Source organism: Sparus aurata, chromosome 12 (assembly GCF_900880675.1).
Source record: "Sparus aurata chromosome 12, fSpaAur1.1, whole genome shotgun sequence".
Lineage (NCBI taxonomy): Eukaryota > Metazoa > Chordata > Actinopteri > Spariformes > Sparidae > Sparus > Sparus aurata.
The window spans coordinates 28,202,128-28,224,417 of NC_044198.1; the positions used below are offsets into that span (position 1 = coordinate 28,202,128).

The following is a 22,290-nucleotide window of genomic DNA, read 5'->3' on the forward strand; positions in this document are numbered from 1 at the left end:
ATGTTATTGGACCTGAGGACAGGTTCGGACTGTGAGACGGGTCATGTTTAACAGCTGCTCCTTTCATAATGTATGCTAACGGGAAAAAAGTCATTTTGGGCCACAGTGCGTCACGTCGCGATGTAATTACACAGTTCGGCCACTAGGATAACTGGCCTGGCGCTCCTCCTGGGGCCTTGTTAGCATTTTAGCACTTCCGGTTCCCTCGTCTCAAAGTCTATGAGATTTTTGGATTTGTTTTCAGTCAAATGTGTGAAATAAGGTGTGTGGTTACCACAGGCTGAAGATGTTCACATATTTTGTTCTATGACATCATGAAATGTTTAATTATAAAGCTGCTTTGTGTGTTCAAACAGTGTCTCTAAAGTATCTAAGGCCCTGTTTACACCAAGGGAAGACGCAGATATTTCCCTGCAGTTAGGCCCCTCATTTACACGAAACCCTGTTTTTATCACAGAATTATTTCTAAAAACTCCAGCCAAAGTGGAGATTTCTAATAATGCTGGTTATGTGTTGCTGTGTCAACTGTGAGAAACAGGGTTTTAGGTTCTTAAATGTCACATTATGCGCCATCTGTCTGTCCACACAAATGAACCTCGCGCCATATTTGTTGTTTTGAAAGGAACAGGAAGTCACTCATGTTATTCCTTGTTGTCGATTCTGAGGATTCTGACTGGCTTGTGTGGCTTTATCCTTCTCCCTATACTGCCGCCCGTAGGTTTGGCATAGTTATAATGGTGCTAGACAGCATATTTATGCGGGTTGATGTAAATGCCAACTTTTTTGAAAACGTAGTTGTGTGCACAATGTTATTATTGAAAACGGTGGGGGGGAAATATTCGTTTCTCTAAATACCCGGCTATGTGTAAATGTGGCCTAAATGAGACTACAGAGGTTGTCGGGGACATTAAACGTCCTCACACTGCTTCAGGTTCTCTCACAGAGCTGATGCAGCAGATTGTGAGCTGTAGTTTCTCCGGTAAACACACCGACCTCTTCGTCAGTCGCAGCTGCAGCCCAGAGACACTCTGACAGTGAAGACCGGCTCCAGGGGACGAGTGACACGGAGAGGAGCAGCAGGAGACCAGGAAGGAGGTGAAGAGGTCGCTGTGTTTACTGGGAAACTACAGCTCAGAAACTGCAGATCAGAACCAAAGTAAAACAGGCAAAACCAGAACTGCACTACAGCGAACACGGAGACTCATCTACTCACTAGTCCGTCTTTACAGGCCACTTTAGTTACACACTGTTCTAACTCTGACTTTACAACTTGTACATTGATCAGTTTATAGAAAACCTGGATAGTAATTGTGCAGTAAGACTCTTAGTGGTGGTGACGTTTCAGACATGTGACCGTGATGTCGTCTGTTTGTAGCCTAGCATTAGCTTCTTACTGCTGCACAGTTAATTTAGCTTCAAACATCACAGAGTGGAGTTCATCTGTGGAGATTAACTGGATCAACAGAACCTGTAAATATCATAAACTTGTGTTTGACATACAGATTATTTTCTGTCATAATCCAAAATACATTTTTGATAAAACCCACAGAGGAAACCAGAGCCAAGCAAACTTCAGCGCGCCAAAATAAACAATGCAAAATAAGAATTGTTTGATAATGGTCACTGTTTTTACATTCATTACTTTGCTGAGTTCAAGTTATTTTGACAAGTCAAAATATGTGGCTAAGGGATAGAGAGACATCTTGTTATCAGAAGGTTGCCGGTTCGATTGCCCTGGTCTGCATGTCAAAGTGTCCTTGGGCAAGATGTCCTGGTAGACAATTTGCATGGCAGCCATCATCATCAGTGTGTGTATGTATGAATTACTGGAAGTCACAATAGCGTCTGATAAATGCCTTAAAATGTAAATAATGTATTCACTGAAATGAATCCGGTTCTCCTCACATTCCATCTTTAATTGTTGTATTTCCGTTTTCCTCCCTGCAGTTTAAGTGTTAAAGGAGGAACTCTGGTCCTGTGGAACATGTAAAGTGTCACCAGATGGTTCTAAGAGACCGTGAAAGAACAAAAACAGTCCAACAGATCTTCTCCTGTAATGTCGTACAGAGACACTGGTTGGCGCCAAAGGACACCAAATACACCAGACAGACCTGACAGAAGACTGGACTGCAAAAAGTTCTGTTAGTTTCTTAAATATGAGTTTTGGGTACTTCTAACTACACTCACACAGATGTAATGTACATAACTCATAAATATATGTTTATATATGTAGATGAATACATAAATAATGTGTTAGAGGGGAAAGAGTGCATCAGAGCATCAGGTGTGAGAACAGGTGGTAGCAACATCTGTGTCAGGACCACCAGCAGCTCGGTGCTGTCTGAGGATGTTTCTACTGATCCGGTCACGGTGCAACCAAGACTAACACGACTTCTCATGCAGACCAGTTGGTGCTGCTGTCTGCAGGCTGGTGATCCACTTCCTCTCCACCCTTTTCCGTTCAGAGTGTTCACAGGGAGTGAACAGGGAGTGTTGTCTCTGCAGGCTGCTGGGAGTCAGCGGGGTGGGCGAGGACAAGTTCAAAGAACAGAGTGGGATTATTTGTTGTTTGTGTTTTTGATTTAGACGATTTCTCACAACGACTTCTCTCTTATATCTCATCATTTTGACCTTTTATATTATAATTGAGACTGTTTGTATGCTGAGACTGACGCAGAGTGTGATTGTTTGTGTTGGAGGTATTTGATATAGATAATGTTGAACAGAAGCGTGCAGAACTTCTTCCAGTAAAAGTTGCAGTAAAAGTTTAGTGAAGCACGACTGAACCAGATTCACTTGGAGCTCCAGATGTGACTGCAGGAGCCTCATTCAGGAAGAAAACCAGAGAAATGTCAGTGGGAAGTCCAAAGCTGCTCAGGCGGATTCAGTTCGGTTTGATGCTGGAACAAAACACACACACACAGACACACTAGTTGTGTGTTTGTGAAGTCAGCCAGAGGCTACAGAGGGAGGAGGACGTCACAGACTGAAGGACATGATGTATGGATCCTCCTGAATCAAACACAACATCTTCTCTGTTTCCTCTCTGAGGGAAAGAGACGCTGCTGCAGGAGAAAACCAGTCGCAGGACGGTGTGTGTGTGTGTGAGTGTGATAGATGGTGCAGAGGCCCTAAATAAACGTCTCTTCCCACAATTCATCTCTTTTTGCACAACACACACTCATATTCAACAAGTGGATGCTTCCTGTGGGAGTCTCATGTTTTATCTTCATCTGCAAGGCCACTCCTCACACACACACACACACACACACACACTCTCACTCACACACACACACACACACACACACACTCTCATACACACACACACACAGAGTAAAGGTTGGGTAACGCTCGATCGGAACTAGTTTTTCTGGTTGATTCCCGACCACATGAGACAATCATTATTTAAATATTCAGAATTGTGAGACAACAGCTGCTGTGTCTCTAACATAGAGCTCAGACGACACAAAGTTTTAGTCTCTTCAATCACATCAAAACAATTCACCCGGAGTAAAAAGTCAAAAAGATTTTAATACTGTAAATCAGTTATTTTACACATTCAACGAGAAGCTTTATCTGTAAATGGCAGCTGGAGGATAAGTGCAATGTTGAACCGTAACACTGGCAGACATCTTTGGCATCATGACATTACTGCGAGGACCAAACCCGACCGAGAAACACATAAATATTAGTGGAAAATAAATAAATGAGTAAAAAACTTAAGAAATGAGTAATTAATGACATCCAGACAGACGAGGATGCTGCTGATGGATCAAAACAAACATTTAAAGTGGATGTGATTTTTATTTTTTACACATTTCTCTCGATGATTAATTTGACATTTTGTTGAGTATTTTAATTCATTCAGTTTTTCCATTATGTTTTTCTCTCATAAGTCCAGTTTGGTCTTCCATATAACAAACTATTATTTACAATATTCACACTGAGAACATTATTATTAACAGGAGTGAAGCACTAATGCAGAACAGGAACCAAACGCAGCTCTCACAGTCTTCTCTCAGCGGGTGAACTCAGTCTTTACACCCGTAATGAATCAGATCTGTGTGTGTGTGTGTGTGTGTGTGTGTGTGTGTGTGTGTGAGTGAGAGAGCTGCTTCCTGAGGCCCTGCTGGGGAGTCCAGCTCGGTCCAGCTGTTCTTCACATCAGGCTGCTGCTGCTGATAGACGACGTTGAAGCGGCTCGTCTGAGCTCCCCCGCCCGGCCTCGTCTGGGACCGCCGCCGCCGCCTTCGGGCCGTGCAGTACAGGAAACGGGATGAAGGTGATCCAGGAAGGGAACTGGTCCCAGGACGCCTATGTGGAGTTAGAGGAAGGAGGCGTGGAAGAGGAGGTGACCTGAGAATACTGGACCAGAGGAACGGCCAAGTCCAGGTACTCCTGCAGAGACACAAACAGAGAGAGAGAGGATCAGTCTCACAGAGTTCAGTTAGAGGACCAACACGACTCCAAGTTCAGAGCGTCCCAGAGAACTTCTCCAGGATCTCGTGCACATTAGAGCTGTAAAGATGAAATCAAACAGCAACAATTATGATTATCAGAGAAAAATCTATAAATTCTGATTCCAGGGTTGTAACTGAATATTTCTTTGGGTTGTGAACAAAGCAAGACATTCGAGATCATTAACTTAAATAATATGAAGATTTAAAGGTGTGAGTGCTGCATCCATGCAGTTAACTGATTGATACTTATAGTGAATATTAACAACACATTACCTGGTTAGCCATGAGGGACAGAGTGCGGTCTAAGTCTTCTACCAGCTGTTGGAAAGTGGGCCTGTGAGATGGGACGGCGTGCCAGCAGTCTCTCATCATCAGATACCTGAAGGAACAGAAAACAGTGTTCAGACAGGAAACATGGCGGAGGGGGATTCAGATCTTTTACCTTAGTTACAGCAACGCCACAGTAATATCAAAACACTCCCCGCTCGTCTCCCCGAGGGGGCACCAGATAAATCTGAGAGGCCGTCAGACGATTAACGGGACAGGACAGAAGAAAAGTCCTGAAACAACGACTGTTTCAGATTTTAGGATTTTTATCAAATCTTTTTTTTATGTCGTTGTTTCAACTAATTTCACAATTTATGAAAGAAGGCAACATTTTAATGACGCTACCTGTGTTTTACAAATAATTTACAAACTCCCTTTACAAAACATGCAATTCAGTGAGTTGCTGAGTTGGAGACACTTCATAACCTTTGTGAAACTTTGTCTCTGACTAGTTCTTCATTATTTGGACCTTCTTGTAAATTCGGCCCATGTTCTACATTTCTCTGTCTGTGTAAGAACTTACAGATCCTGCGTGCAGGCAGAGGGTTTCTCCATGCGATGTCCCTCCTTCAGCAGCTTGAAGAGCTCCTCCACAGGGACTCCGGGGTACGGAGACCCTCCGAGGGTGAAGATTTCCCACAGCAGGACTCCAAACGACCACCTGCAGCAGCAGCAGCACAAAGACGACACAACAGTTTAACACAAGGAATGTGCAGCATCCTGGCACAATAGACACGTTTAGTTCATAAGCACTCGTTAATAAAGTCTTAGGAGTTTGTTATAATTGTTTAAAACAGCATCACAAACACATTTACTGAGTTTAGCTACTTACATTATTGTTTGCACTTTTTCTTAATTTGATTTATCAGCAATTACATAGAAACGACACAAAAGAAAATATAACTGACAGAAAAGTGTTAAAACTCACACATCACTCTGGTGTGTGTAGACGCGGTCGAACAAAGCTTCTGGTGCCATCCACTTGACCGGCAGACGACCCTGCAGAACATTAAGTACCCGTCAGAACAATCCTCATGAAATCACACTAACACTGATGTTCAGTCTGTTACTGAAGTGTGTGTCTTACGTTAGTGGTCTTCTTGTAGTAGTCGATGTGGTGGACGTCTCGAGCCAGACCGAAGTCAGCGATCTTCATCACGTTGTCTTCAGTGACCAGCACGTTTCTGGCTGCCAGGTCTCTGTGAATACACTGAAGGACAGAGAGGAGAGTCAGAACAGATCCAGGGCCTGTCTCTGAGACCCAGAAGAGATCGAAACCCAACCCAACAGCTGTTAGCGTGGACCGTGTCTGAAGTGGCTGCACCAGCTCGACTGGACATTATGTTTAATTAACGTCTCGATCTCGAGGCTCCTGCAGACTGTGATCACAGCAGACGAGCTGCATGGAGTCATCTGATGTTTCTCTGGTTGTTTCTCTGTTTTAAATCAAGTCTCAGCTGCTTCAGTTTAGCAGAACGCTGCAATTAATGCTGTTTTACTGTGAAGCTCCAGAACTGTTCTGTTACGACACTTCACCTGATTTGAATGACTGATGTAAAATTTTTGGATGAATCATTCTTTTTAAAGCCAAGTTCATTTTCTGTAAAGTCATCACAACAGTGACTCGGGTCGACACCTCTGACACGAGTCATACAATCCCCCACACCTGAACATGAACCGTGTCCTACAGAATCATCCAATAAGATCGTGAACTGACCTTCCTCGAGGCGAGGTACGCCATCCCTCGGGCCACCTGGTAGGCAGCCGACACCAGCTCCATCACCTCCACGCTGCCCAGAGAAACCTCCCTGGAGCCGCTCCAGTACTCCAACCCGACGGGCCGGCGAGCCCGGAGGTACTCCCTCAGGTTCCCCTGAGAGGCGTACTCCACCACCACATACAGAGGGCCTGACGGAGACACAGCAGGTGGAGGTGTCAGCTTTAACATCCGTACGACACACAGCAGTGCTAACAGACGTCACACATGACGCACACACTCACCGTCCTGAGTGCACGCTCCCAGCAGGTTGATGATGTTCTTGTGTTTCCCGATCATCTTCATCATCTCCATCTCAGAGATCAGGTCGGACAGATCCTTCTCTGTGGCGTCGGCTGAACACAACAAGACCACAGAACTTTAGTTTCACGTTATCACAACATATTTACATCTCTTTAACTGTTTTATATGGAAGAGGAAAGAGAAAAGGCTGAAGGTGAAAGCTGGATGAACTGAAGGTGGATCAAAAGTTATTCATCTATTCTGAAAGTTGATTTATCAGTTTGATACATTTTGTGTGTTTTGATTTATTTTACAAAGTTCAGAAAGTCGTCCTCACCTTTGAGCATCTTCACCGCTACCTTTGTGAGGCGTGTTGGTTTGTTTTTGTCGACTCCGACAGCTTCGGCCAGAACAACCTGACCGAAACATCCTTCACCCAGAGGCTTCCCCAGAGTCAGCCTGAGGACGACACACAGACACATCAGAAACACTCGTGGTCACAAAACCGTGAGTTTAAACTGAGAGAGCAGTGAGACAGGCTGTCGTCGGACTCGTACCTGTCCCGAGACAGCTCCCAGGCGGGATCGTAGGGGAGCTCGTACTCGGACACTCCGGTCAGGATTGTGGTGGCGGCGCTGGAGAGGCGAGACTGTCGCATCAGACACATTCCAGAGTGAAGAGAGGACGAGGACTCGACTGACACCTGCAGGCGGACAGAGAAGCTGTGAGCGCGGAGGAAGAGCTGATCTGTTCTATCTTACATCTTCCTGTTAGTGTGAATGTGTTGTGGAGTTTAACATAAGTTCAGTTTAAGGGGAAATGTCCTCCGAACCCAAATCAGTTTTCTCTGAATAAACAGAATAAGGTGTTGTAATACTCCAGATCGGTCCAAGACCGCTTTCTGAAGTTCTCTTCTCCAAATCAACCACATCTTTCCTCGTCTCGATCACAGATGACATCAACACAGAACCTCACCTGTCTCCTCAGAGGGATGCTCTTGGCCAGTTTCTGGACGGCTAACTGGCTGTTGAAGTCGCTCTTCTTCGGGGCGCAGCAGAGTCTGCAGATGACGGCTGTGGCTGTGAGAATGACGATGATGAAGAACCCGAGGCAATAAATGAAGATCTCCAGGTACGTCTGAGAGGGCAGCGGGGAGGGAGGCAGGTCTGAGGAGAGAGACGTCAGAGCAGACTAACTGTCAGCGTCATCGTGAAACTGTCGATCATTCCTGCAGAATGAACTCTGAACTCTGACGTACCGTCAACCACGGTGAGCCACGCAGAGTGATGAGACACTCCGATAGAGTTTCCTGCCAGGCAGGTGTACTCGCCAGAATCGTGCAGAGAGACGTTCTTCAGAGTCAAAACCTCCATTTCTTTATCTGTTGTGTTCAAACCTGCAGTCTGAGGAGAAATGTGAAGAATTAAACCCACATTAGTTCCTCTGAAGGACGTTTCCTCAGATACACGCGCTAAAACAGTGAAGTGTCAAATAGAATAAGACAAATTAATACAAGACTAATAAGCAGATCAAACGACTGTACATAACTGAAGGGAACATTTATAGTTCAGAACAAGTAATTGAACTGAGATTCAGTTTTAAACTGGTTCTTCCACCGTCAGACTTTCATAATGATACGTGCTGCTGGCCTCACGCCAGACACAACAGACCACACGGCCGAGCGTCTTTGATCAGGATGAAGTGAAACATCACAGATGTGGTTTGAACTCGTTCTGTCAGAGAAATGAGACCAGAGTCGTGACACGCAGAGACTGACTCAACCACCGCCAGCAACATCCACGTCACGTCAGTGCCAGAGACTCACAGCAGACCTCTTACATGTCGTCATCTACTGACTGAGGGAGGACGTCTGAGGGACGGCTCATGTTGTATATATGTTACATCTTATATTGTAGAAGAGTATTTGACCACATTTTAAAATAATACTTCAGCATCTATAATTAAATCCATCTTTCAGTTTGAATGTATATCTTTTTTTAAATTGCACCACTGAATCTTGAGGAAAATCTAACATCACAAACATAAAATCAATCAAGAAGTTTTAGATGCTAAACCATATATTTATGTATATTTATATATATTCATATATAGATATATGCATGCTAACACATTCAGCATAACAGCTTCAGTGAGGACTTTAGTGAAAATAACTTATTTTCAGATCAGAGATCTCTGGAACTTCCCCGGACTTTCCATCAGGAGGTGAGGAGATAATGACTGAACTTTTGTTTGTGGGTGAATGAATCGGCAGATTAATGATGTAAGAAAGGTACAGCTCCACTACAGCTCCACCTGTCAGCTGTTTGTAGTGAATCTAAGTTAAGTTTCCATACAAACAGTGACGTGTTCACACAGACCTTGAGGACGAGGACGTACGGGTGTCCGTCCGGTCCCTCTCTGCTGCCGTTGACCGTGATGTGTTTGAGCCACTGGATGTGCGGCTGCGGGTCGCTGAACACTCGACACACGAACGCCACGTCGCTGCCGACGACTGCGGTTTGGTTAGCTGGCAGCCCGGCCTGCAGGATGGGTCTGTGAGGAGAACGCTCTGGAACAGAGAGTTTCACACATGTTGACCAACAGAGAACCAGCATTATTTTCTATAAGATCTATAAATTCTGATATTTTATGTTTAAAAATGCATTAAAAATCGATTTTCTGTTTGTAGTAATAAAATCAACATTATTTTCTAACATTACTGAGAACAAAACACAAACGGATTAATTAAAAACACACAAGTTTAAATCATGTTGGATTTCTTACCGACGACATCCAGCAGGTAGGTGTGTTTGAGACTCCCGTGTTCGTTCTCCACCACGCAGGTGTAGTTCCCTTTATCCGACGGAACCACTGACTCCATGATCAGGGTCCACATGTGGTCTCGGATCTGAAAGATTGAGGACAAAAATCTCATTAAAACATCTGTTTGGGTTTCTGTTGTTTGTCTTCACAGGAACGATCAGAAACAAACCTTGAAGCCTCCGATCCGTTGGTCCTTCCTGAACTCTTTCCCGTTCTTGTACCAGCGCAGCGAGGGAACGGGATTTCCAACCGCCTGACATCGAAACTTCACGGTCCTGCTGGCAGGAACGGCGTGGAGCTGCTTCTCCATCTTCTCTGGCATCACCCACTGAGGCGCCATCGCTAACGAGGTAAACATCATGATTACAATCGTCTGTGTTTGTACTGATTTATGTTTAAAGGAACAGAGAGCGAGCAGAGGTTTGAGGCTTACACTGCAGTTTCTCGTTGCTTGTTGACAGTTCATTGGACAGTTTATTTTCCTCTGACGATGATTCATCGTCTTCTTCGTCTTCAGAGGATTTAACTGCGTCGGCTGCAACACAAGTCAGATGTTTTAAAAAGCTGTGCTGATGTGTGCTAACAGGACCAGAGTCTCAGACAATGAAGCCAGTGAGAGGATTAACCTTTGACCTCTGACCCCGCCCCCGTGAACGAGGCTTTAAGTCTTCCTGCTCTGCAGCCGAGCAGACAGGAGCCGTCGCCACAGCGCTACACCCAACCACTTCTGAAACTTCAGAGACCTCCTCCCTCTCTGCCCCGGCCATTAACAGCACACACACACACACACACACACACACACACACACACACACACACACACACACACAGTAGTGAGGAGGGCGCTGAGTGTTTTCTCCTCCACAGTGTTTACAGTCACTTTGAATCTCTCTGACTGAGAAGAAAACTTTAATATCTTAAATCAGTCAAACTGTGTTTACATGCTGCAGCTGGGTTCGTCATTAAAGCTGTAGCTTGTAGAAAAAATCTGAACTGAGCAGCAACATACTCTTTGATAGTCGTGACTAGCTGCTGTTAGTAAGTAGCTCAGTTAGCTGTGGAGCTAAGTAGCCTTATTAGCTGACAGGAGTCTGACTGGATCTCGACCCTGCAAGACTTCAGGTTTGTAGGTGATTTATGTAAACCTCCGATCCTGCAGTCTTGACCATTACATGGCCTGTGTGGGACATTTCTAATTTATAATCATTCTATTAATAGATCATTTGTTGTGTTAAACTATAACCCTGAAAAATAAACAGTTAAAAAAGCGTCCCGAGCAGCAACAAAGAGAGAAAATCAGAAACTCTCTGCAGATACGAGACACTAACACGCCTTTTCTCCACATTCCAGTCTCCCTCTCTGTCTGTTTACGGCTTCTTACATCTTTTACGTCTTTGTCTCGTCTCGCTGCGTCTGCCGTGCGTGATGTGCTTTGATTGGTCCACATCAGTCTGCTGATGCTGGGAAATAACAATAATCCAGAATTCACCTCAGATGCATCAAACTAAAGTAACGAGGCTGTTCTGAAGCTGTGAGGAGGAGAAAGTTCAGATGTAGAGAGGAGAAGTCACACAGATACTCACAGATACTGTACTAGAGTACAGTAATGGAGTATTTGTACTCTGTTACTTCCCACCTCTGCACACCAACAGCCCAAAACACAAAGACTCTCCAGTTACTGTCAGAAATGACAAAGAAAAGCAGCAAATCCTCAAATTCAAGAAGCTAGAAGCAGACTGTGTTTGACAGTTTGCTTGAAAATGACTGAAACTTCTCGACTTCTCCTTCATCTTCTCAAGCAAAAAGAACCCAGATGAGTTGACTTTGTTTGTGGAGTCACAGTGAAGGTGAACAGGACACAATACAAAGCAGCCTTTTAAATCATGTGAAGCTGGGCATCCCTGTAAAAACTGAGTGTTGTGGTGCTGAAAATATGGATTATGGTAAATCTGCAGCTTCTGTTAAACACATCAAACAGTCTATAAAAAGTTCAGGGTGCCTGGGTGGATGGGTTTGGTTTTAGAGAGGCTTTGTTTTTTAACAAGAAATGAGTGGAGTTTGTGGCACTTACAGGAACATTTAACTGGTTTTATCCTCCGTCTCAGAGAGCGGTTTGATTTTAAAGGTTCGTTTGAGAGAATACAACAGAGCGAGGTGGGAAATTGAAAGCAGGCGTTGTTTACGCAGCAGAGAGGCTAAATCTGATGTGTTCTGGACTGAGAGAAAAACAAGAATTTACAGGCTCAAAAACAACAGTATCACATAGACTGGCACTCAGCTGGAGTCCAGATGGTTGGAACCAAAAACACACACACATGAACACACACACACACACACACACACACACACACAGAATATAGGTTTATATACATGCACGTGCACACACATACAGGCAGGAAGGAGAATGAACGTTTGCATGTGAGTTGCCTCGACTGAACGCTGCAGACTGCGTGCATCTGTTCCTGTGTTACTGCGTCTGGACAGGATGCACAGACCGTAACCAGCGCCCCGAGAGCCAAAGACTCGGTTACACCATCAAAACTCACTTTAACCAGTTTCAGACGCCTCAAAGCCAAAAACAGCCAAAACCTTGAAAAAGTCACTTTCCCATTAAAGGAAATTTGCTCACTGGAAAGTTTTATGAGCTTTTATATAAATCAGAGTCTAAAACAGCTCGATGACCACGACTGGGAGCCGACATGAAAGAGGCCTCAGACAAAAGAGACGAGGAAACAACACACACACACACACACACACACACACACACACACACACACACACACACCAGTTAAAAACCAGGCCAAACACACCAGCAGCACCAGTGTGAGGTTAACATCTGTGCACTGAGGCGGAGGGACGGAACCATTATCACTTTTTTATGTTTTGTTGATTCACATTTTTATATTCTAATTCTAACTTAACTAATTAACAGTCTTGTTGAGATGCAGCAGGTTGGTAATTTTAGTAAAGCACAACAACTACTAGATTTCTGAGGCGGATACTGATATGAATATATTGGCCAACACTGGGACATCTGCAATAACTAACATCTGACTGATGATGATTAATGATCCGTCTAACTCTGCCAGCTACAAACACATTAATCAATCTATAAGATCTTTAAGCAAAAACACAGTTAAAGACCATTTTGTTGATAACATTTCCTTTACTACAGTAAACTGTTAAATGCTGGACTTTTACTTGTAGGTGTATTATTTTCTACTTGAGCTGAAATAATGACGACCGTCTCCAGAACATTTACTCAGCTGCAGTAAATTAAAGTCTATTAAAAAGTGATTTGGCTGCTGTCGGGTTAATAATACACTCTCTGGCGACTGTACACAGGAAACACCGCTCTGTGTGACTGATGCTTCAAAAATAACTTTTCCTTTTTTTCTTCTATTGTCTTCTTTTAACTGAGATACAGTCCAGATGTCACACCAGGCTAATAAAGGCACCATAACCTCGATTATTCTACACGAGGAATTAAACAAATAAAGATTTATTTGATCTGATCTGTTTGGATTGTTGAACACACATTCAGGCCAGACGCAGTGATAATCAGATAAACCACATCTAGATATTTCCTCGTTAAGCTCTGCTGAGTAGACCTGACACATCTGTGAAGCGTCTTACCTGTGTCTGTGTCCTCTGTGGCCGGTCTGGATTGAGCCCAAGGAACCTGGACCAGCAGAACCAGCAGGATGCAGGACAGCAGCAGCCGGAAGCAGCGAGGGGAAGACATCGTGTCCTAACACATCAACGTAACTGTGAGACGTCCACACTGCAGAGACGGAGAGAGACAATGAAATGAGATTCACAAGAAGACGAGGCGCTCAGAATCCCTCCCGCTTTTCCCACCGTTTAAACAATTTACAGCAAACTGTGTTTACTTTCAGTTACTGGCAGACATTTTTCCAAAACACACCATCAGTCAACATTGATTTCCTCCCTTCAAGGCAGCCGGTGGTTTCATTTATCTCACAGAAGTGAAGCTGCAACTAATGATTACTGTTACTATTTAATAATCTGCGGTTTTAATTAAAGGATGGTATTTGTTTGTTGATGGTTTTACAAAAACATCTCCAGCTGCGTCATTCTGTTTTATAATCTTTATAAATCATTCATGTCAATAATCCTCCACCTGACGCATTCCAAGGTGAGACTTTCCTGTATTTCAGTGTTTTTTTTATCATTGTAAGTTTTATAGTTTTGACTGCTGTGAGGACATTTACAGACTAAATGTCACTGAACGCACCAAGAGACAGTCTTCACATCCGTCTCTGCTCAATTTTCACACACGAAAACAGAGAACAAAACAAAGAAAGGTAACAAATGGTGAACACGTCTGGCTCTCTGCATGCAGTGGACTGAATGAGACTCACTGGCTGCTGAGAAAATGACATTAAAACAAACAGAACCAGCAGCAGGATCTGTTTCTGTTCACACTCCTGCAGCTGTTTCTCAGAGCAGGTGAGGACGTGATGATGTGGACTCGTAAACCTTTGACACCCGCAGTCACCTCCTCCTCCCCCTCCAGCTCACCTGTGACTACTAAATATCTGCCGAGTGTCAAACAAAACAGAGCAGCAGTAACTCACACAGAGACAGATGCTGCCTAAGACAAACACCAGCACCATTTGCTGCATGTGTCACCGTGAAGGTGTGAAACAGCTCCGGTAAATACATTAACTCTGTCTGAGAGACAAACAACGACGGAGAACCCAAACAAGACAACAGAACATCAGCTCCTGTCTTTTATTAATGTGACCTAAATATAATTATTATCTTCAGTTAATCTGCTGATTATTTCCCTGATCGATGGCAACATGGATGTTTCTATTTCTCAATACTAACATGACTTTAACATTCATGTGACCTTTTCAAAATGCCAACAGTGTGTTTATTAAACTAACACACTAATCACTTTGTCTAACTTCCCAACTTCACTGTATTAATGCTAATATTACTTTTAAAATGCTAACAGTACTTTTTCAGTGATGCTAACTTGTTTTCAAACGGCACCATTTCCTATTTTTACATGCTAACTTTTTACTCATGTTAAATTTGTTTCTTAAAGCCAGTATCATTTCTTCATCACGCTTTACTTTACTGTTTTAATTCCCAGCATTACTTTTCCACGCGTGCTAGTGTGACCTTTTAAATCCCAACATTACTTTTTCACACAGTTAATTACAGCTCTACCTGTACAGCTCACGTCCTTTAGTCTCAGTTAGCATCATCACTGTGTCATGTTATATAATAATTATTTCTAAATCCTGAACATTTCCACTTACAGTCAGGACTTTGTGGCGTCTCTGATGTTTTTACACAAACCTTGTCTACATTCCTACAGAAGACAGAAGACGAGCGGCAGACTGAACAGTCTGACTGTGGAGGAGAAGTTAACTTCTGATAGATGACGACATGAACACTGAAGGAGTAATAAAGGACATTAACTGCAGTAGGACACTCATCATCTAATGAGCCTCGTTAAAGAGATGGACACTGGTTGGCTGCCATCACTGAACCCTCAGCCTGTTCTGTCCAGCTCTGATTGGCCGACGTTACAGAGGACGCAGAGTCTGTCCTGCAGCTTCACGCTGCACACCAACATGTGAGCAGGGCATGTGGTCGAGGGCGGCGGCGCTGCGTATGATGAGCATAAAAGCGTGTCAGCTTTACGGTGACATAATTAATATGTTACACACACACACACACGGAGCAAGCGCTTGGACGCCAGCGGTCTCTTAAATTAATGAAGCTTTTTGTGAGCATTAAAGAGTTTTATGTGCTGCACACAAACTTTATGTTGACAACTTGTTTTACAAACTGGCTCAGATGTGAAGAGCTCATCAGAAAGCACTCAGAGTGATACAGAGTTCTCCCTCCTGCACACAATCATAAACAGCAAACACACATTCAGACACAACACACTGCATCACAATGAAGGGATGGACGCAGCTCATCACAGGTATAAACCTCAGACGATAAGTGAGAAAATATCAGGACAGAAGAGAAACATTTGAGCGGTCTGCTCACCACACATCCTGTCTCACGCCAAAACTAAAGATTATTTTATATCATCAGTTTATCTGCCGGCTACTTCAACTAAATGACTAATTGTTTGATCTGTAAAAAGACGCACATGTTTGACAGTTTTACTTGCTATCAGGGCGTCAAAACTTCTGATATCGATAAACAACTGTGATCCCTCGCAGTGATCCCTCGAATATGATTATAACATTTCTGACAGAAGCATGTAGTGGAGATTTTGATGAAGTTATAGGAAATGAAACGTGTCTGTAACTGTATAAGCGGAGACACTTTCTTAGCGTTGATTCAAGACACACCTTGAAGCCGGCAGCCCAGTCGAGGTGGAAATGCAAATCCCTGCCACACCGAGTCAAAGCGGGCAGAGCCGGGCCGGCAGATACGATGGAAATATGGCGCTTGTTGCTTCATTGAGTGCCAAAACAAACTATCAGCAACGACTAATTGAGGAATCGATGTGTTGTCAGCTATTAAATAAATGACCAATGGGAATTTCTGACACAGATAATGGACGTAATAAGCACATCAGACAGTCAGAGGATATTTCCACAGACTGCTCACTGACGTAGACGAAGGATTACAGATGCATTTAAACCGTTTCAACATCTGGCTATACAGACTCTCAAACCTCCTCCAGAGGTGGTTTGAACCGTCACACGACTAACTCAAAACTCTGCTCAGATGCATTTACATTTAACTTTTATGTGATCAGATATTTGTGTGAGCATGAAGACACCATCTGCACACAGACTCACACTGAAAACAGTAAAAATGCTTCACAAGTTACACATGTAATCCTCTCTAACTCTGCTGTATTCCTCTCTAACTTCTCTCCCTGTGCTTTCCCCTCTCTGGTAAACTTCCCGTGCTGAAGCCTTCACCTACACACCAGATTCTGCAGCAGGCCGGCAGCTTTGAATACTTGTCATACTAACACACCAACTACTGATCCAACACCACCCAGCCAGCCACGCATCCATGCATTCATCCATCCATCCGAGCTGAAAAACAACATCCAGCGAGCCCAACAGGAAGAGAGACCCTGCTGATTTGGTGGTAGAAGGCTGTAAACCTCACGGAGAGTTTATTTAAAGGAGCATGGTGGATAAAAAAGCAGTCAGGGGGAAGTGAAGGGAGGTGAAGGCCCAGGAGACGGATGTATGAATAAGAATAAATGAATAATATATTTAGACGATTGGTCTGGAGGTGTTTGTACTGCAGGAGTGGAAACGTGAGTCAGACTCCTCACACACACTCCACATATTTCATCCGTCCAGCGTCAGACACCACGAGTGCTGGTGATTTAACAGCCTACAGGCAGATTATTGTCAGATCGCTGCAACAGTAACCATCAACTGTAACAGTCCCATCCACTCCGAGGCTGCTGGGAAGTGACGGGGCAGCAAAATGAAGCACAAACGGAGCTACCAGCACAAAATGGAGCTACTAAACTGAGCTGACAACAGACAAATACAGAATTTAACTCACCTGAAGAGTATTTACAGTAATGAGTAAGTATTCTGATCAGTTACTGAAGAAAAAGTAGCTTCACTTCCCTGTGAAAATACTCTATTACAACATAACTTCCTGCATTCAAAAAGTAAAAGTACAGATGTTTTGTTGGGGATTAAATTACTCAAAATAAGCTCCAGCCTGACCGATGACAGCAGTAACATGTTATTAATGTGTAATAAACTACTAATATCACATATAACTGTGATTATTACACTCAGAACAGACATTTTACTGCATTATGTACTTTTACCTAAACAACACTGTCAGTACATGACGACTGGTAATGAAGTATTTGTGTATCTCACTATTACTTGTAATCAAATGACACTATCTGTGTACTTTTGATACCTTTCTGATAATATCTACGAACTTTTACATCAATAATATTTCAAATGCAGCACTTATACTTCTATTACAGTACATTTTCCATCACTGGTTAGTAGTTATAGCTATTTACTCAGGTAGCGCGCTATTAATGTGTAATAAACTACTAATATTACATATAACAGTCGATATAACACTCACTTGAGGCTTTTTCTGCATCGTGTACATTAACTTTTGCTACTGTAAGTACATTTTGCTTGGGATACTTTTACATCAATGTAATAGAGTATTTTTTCAGTGTGTTAAGGATACTTTTACAGAGGTAAATGATCTGGATGGGTTGTTTCTGTCTTTCTCTGCACAGTTACCACCAGCTAACTACAGTAGCAACATGCTATAAATGATTAAACCAGGTTAATAATATGAAGGTAAAACTCACATGAAACAGTTTGTGTACTATCACTTCTGATACTTTAAGTACATTCTGCTGATATACTTTCATACCATGCTGCACTCTCAATTGTAATGGAGTATTTTCATTGTGTAGTATTTCTACTTCTTCTACCTATTCTCTTCCAACCATGTGACCAGTCTCTGCTAACAACAACAGTGAAATGTTATTAAAGTATAATAAACTAATAATATAGTGGATGTTACACTCAGATTAGACATTTCCTGCATTGTGTACCTTTACTTTTTGTACTTAAAGTACATTTCCCTAAAGATACTAATGTACTTTTACCTGAACAACCCTTTCAGTGCAGGATTACTGGTAACTTAGGAGTACTTTCACCGCTAGCTTTGTGCTAGCATACCTTCATTGTTAAGCAGTAGCGTGTTATAAACGATTAAACCAGGTTAATATGCGGTTAGAAGTTAAATACTATATAAAGATACACAGTTAAAACTCGCATGAGACATTTTTACAACATGTGCTTGTTAATACATTTAGCTAACACGACATTATTAGTGATTAAGTGATTTTTTTAATGATTTACTTTAACGTAGCTTTACTTTAGCTAACCGTTAACTTAGCTAGCTCACGTTACTTAATCAGCCGAGTCATTAAAAATCACTTAATCATTAATAACGTTGTCTTAGCTAACGTTAAATATATTTAGAAAGACGTGTTGCAAAAATATCCTTGTAAATACATTTAGCTAAGACAACATTATTAGTGATAAAGTGTTTTTTTTAATGACTTACTTTAGCTAACCGTTAACTTAACGTTAGCTAGCTCACGTTACTTAATTAGCCGAGCGTTAATGAGTCCGAAAACTTTTCCCACCGGAGAGAACAGAAATAACTTCTAGTGTCGCACAAACAAACACACAGCTTCAATAAACTTCTTTGTTTCAGAGAAGAAAAGCAGCGAACAGTAAAACAACAGTTCGGAGTCGGGACGGTACATTCAGAGGTGAAGAGCCTCACCTGGTTCCGTTAGCTGCTCGACCCGCAGGACGTGAAGTCGAATCAAACGTTAGCTTTGGAATGTTCTCCGGACTCTTCAGCTCCAGAATCTAAACTCTGGTACCAGCGTGTTTAAACGACTCGATCATCCCTACGAACGGACCCGGAACCTCGGCGGTGTAACTCCGAACGAGCTCCTGCGTTCCCGGAGAGGAAAACGTGGGAAAACTGGATCTCATTGACGGTGTTGACTCCGTCCGCAGTCCGCAGGAGAAGAACCGCCTCCAGGGGGGAGTTCCCTCCGACACGCAGCCCAACAGCTCACCAGCAACTCGATTAATACCTCCGTGTCATCGATTCATTCACTCCATTATCCGTCCGAGTGGCGCAATCCTGCCTGTGTGTGTGTGTGTGTGTGTGAGAGAGAGAGAGTGTGTGTGTGTGTGTGTGTGTGTGTGAGAGAGAGAGAGAGAGTGTGTGTGTGTGTGTGTCACCTCCCCCTCCTCTTTGTCTCGCGGGAGCAGGAAGGGAGAGGATTTCCTCTCCTGCAGATTCCTGCTGTGCAGCCCTGCAGAGGATCATTTGTCTCCAGTCGCTCCCTGAGGTTTGTTCAGGGATCAGCAGGTAATCTCGTCCTGTACTTGAGTAAAAGTACTCACAGCAGGCTGAATGAAACCAGTGGGGGGAAGTAACGAAGTACTGCAACTACACAAATCAGTGTTTTTGTGTAGCAACAGAAGGAAAACACAATGTTTCACTCACCTGAGGAAGCAAAAGTACACTCTGTACAAACCAGTGGAGGAAAGACACTAAACAGTACTGTAACTTCAAGATGTATCTGTTACATTGACTTATAACAGAAGGGTATTTACATGAACGGAAGATGTAATCTGATTACTTACTAAAAGTGGCACTAAAACCATTGGGGGAAGTAAAGTAAAAGTGTACTTTGTGTCAAGGTGTGTGTGTTATCATGAACTTATAACAGAGGGATATTTACATGAATGGAAGAAGTAATCTGATTAGTTAGAAAATGTACTCATAGTACACTAAAAACCAATGTGGGGAAGTAACTAAGTACTCCAAAACTACAAAAATAAGTGTTTTTGTGTAGCAACAACAAGAAAACACAGTGTTTCACTCACCTGAAGAAGTATTCACACTGATGTTAGGAGTAAAAGTACTGTAACTTAAAATGTATCTGTTATATTGACTTGTAACACATGAATGGAAAAAGCAATATGATTACTAACTTAAAGCAGAACTAAAAAGCAGTGGAGAAAAGTAACTAAGTACTCCAAAACTGCAAAAATAAGTGTTTTCATGGAGCAACAGAAGGAAAACACAATGTTTCACTCACCTGAAGAAGCAAAAGTACACTCTGTACAAACCAGTGGAGGAAAGACACGAAACAGTACTGTAACTTCAAGATGTATCTGTTATATTGACTTATAACAGAAGGGTATTTACATGAGTGGAAGAAGTAATCTGATTACTTAGTAAAAGCAGCACCAGTGGGGGAAGTAACTGAGAGCTGCAGCTGCACAAATCAGTGTTTCTATGTCAGAACAACAAACAAATACAACGGTTCACTCACCTGTAGGATAGCTACAGTAATGGAAAAAGTAATCTGATTATTTACTTTAAAACAAGTACTCATAGCACAAAGTAAAAAACATCAGGGGAAGTAACTCTAAGTAAGTACTCTAACTACAGAAATAAGTGTTTTTATGTAGCAACAACAGGAAAATACAATGTTTTACTCACCTGAAGTATTAAGTACTAAGTACTAGCAGTAAATTAGGAGTAAAAGTACTGTAACGTCATGATTTATCTGTTATATTGACTTATAAGACATGAATGGAAGAAATAATCTGATTACTTACTAAAAGTAGCACTAAAACCAGTAGGGGAAGTAAAGTAAAAGTGTACTTTGTATCAAGATGTGTGTGTTATCATGAACCTATAACAGATGGTATTGACATGAATGGAAGAGGTAATCTGATTACTTACCAAGCATACAAATAGTACACTAAAAACCAATGTGGGAAAGTAACTAAGTACTCCAAACTACAGAAATAATTTTGGAGTCCAAAACTACAATGTTTTACTCACCTGAAGAAGTATTCACACTGATGTTAGGAGTAAAAGTTCTGTAACTTCAAGATTTATCTGTTATATTGACTCTTAACAGAAGGGTATTTACATGAATGGAAGAAGTAATCTGATTACTTACTAAAATTAGGACTAAAAACCAGTGGGGGAAGTAATTAAGTACTCCAAAACTACAAAAATAAAGACAACAATGGACAAAAACACCATGTTTAACTCAGCTGTGAGGTATTTACAGTGATGGGAATACAGTTACTTGAGTAAAAGTACTCGTGGCAAGCTGTAGACAATCAGGGGAAACAGCAAGAAGCTAACAGATCAACATGCTAACAAGCAGCATGGCTGTTCACATAAAAACATGTATTTTACATGTAAATACTGTATTTTACATGTAAATACTGTATTTTACATCACACACTGTATTTTCACAGTGGTTTTGTGTCTGGGAAACTGTAGAAACACAAGATATTACTGTGAGTTTCATCTATAGTACTATAAAGTGATTACAGTATACTACTGTGAATGTTCCTCAATTATTAGCCAGTAATTAACTTTAAATTACAGATAAATGTGGTGAATTAGAACTCTGAAATGTCATGGACTGATATCTATAAAACTAGCTCCTTTAAGACAGTAGTTGAGTAAATGTACTCTGTTGTTTTCTGATCCTGTGGGAGTAATAATTAAAAAAAACACAATCAGACGTTAACGACTCGTTAAATAATGTGGCGACGACGTTAAAACTGCAGAACTGAAATCTGTTCGTGAGCTGAAAACCAGGCGAGCATGTGGAGAAAGTTTCTGTATCACTTTTCCTGTGATCATAATCAGCTGTTTAGACTAACCCTGGTTACATCACCGCCCAGCACACACACACACACACGCACACACACACACACACACACACACACACACACAGATGGACTCCATTGTGGATTCATTGGCAGATTGGCATAATGTGTGTTTGAGAGTGTCAGGCTGTGAACAAAGACTCTGAGTGTTTGTCTCTGGGTGAGTTGTGAGCAGACGGCCGACACAGAGACTCGATTGTTGCTGCGATTCTTCACCAAACACACATTTCTACATCGCCGATGCTTCACTCGTCTGAACGCAGAGAGATAAAACTGCGTCGACGTGTTTGACTCCTGACGCTGCCTCGGGCGTCTCTGAGGAGAAGAGCACCTGTGTTTGCTGCAGTAGGAGGTCAGAGAGAGTCCTGAGGTCGGGTTTGGTGAACAGGAATGTGCTTTCTACTGGCCCGGCTCGT

General features: G+C 42.5%; 1 protein-coding gene across 1 annotated transcript; it reads right to left on the reverse strand.

Moving 5' to 3' along the window:
- Positions 1-4,076: 4,076 nt before the first annotated feature.
- Positions 4,077-19,346, reverse strand: LOC115592290 (fibroblast growth factor receptor 1-A-like). Its single transcript, XM_030434892.1, has 17 exons — positions 18,933-19,346; positions 13,245-13,392; positions 10,043-10,144; positions 9,779-9,951; positions 9,571-9,694; positions 9,165-9,355; positions 8,045-8,189; positions 7,762-7,952; positions 7,344-7,489; positions 7,124-7,245; positions 6,789-6,899; positions 6,505-6,695; positions 5,875-5,997; positions 5,716-5,786; positions 5,311-5,448; positions 4,734-4,839; positions 4,077-4,398 (listed from the first exon to the last, which is right to left on the reverse strand). The coding sequence occupies exons 2-17, from the start codon at positions 13,351-13,353 to the stop codon at positions 4,315-4,317; spliced, it is 2,127 nt and encodes a 708-aa protein (XP_030290752.1). The 5' UTR covers positions 13,354-13,392; positions 18,933-19,346; the 3' UTR covers positions 4,077-4,314.
- Between the last annotated feature and the right edge of the window lie 2,944 nt (positions 19,347-22,290).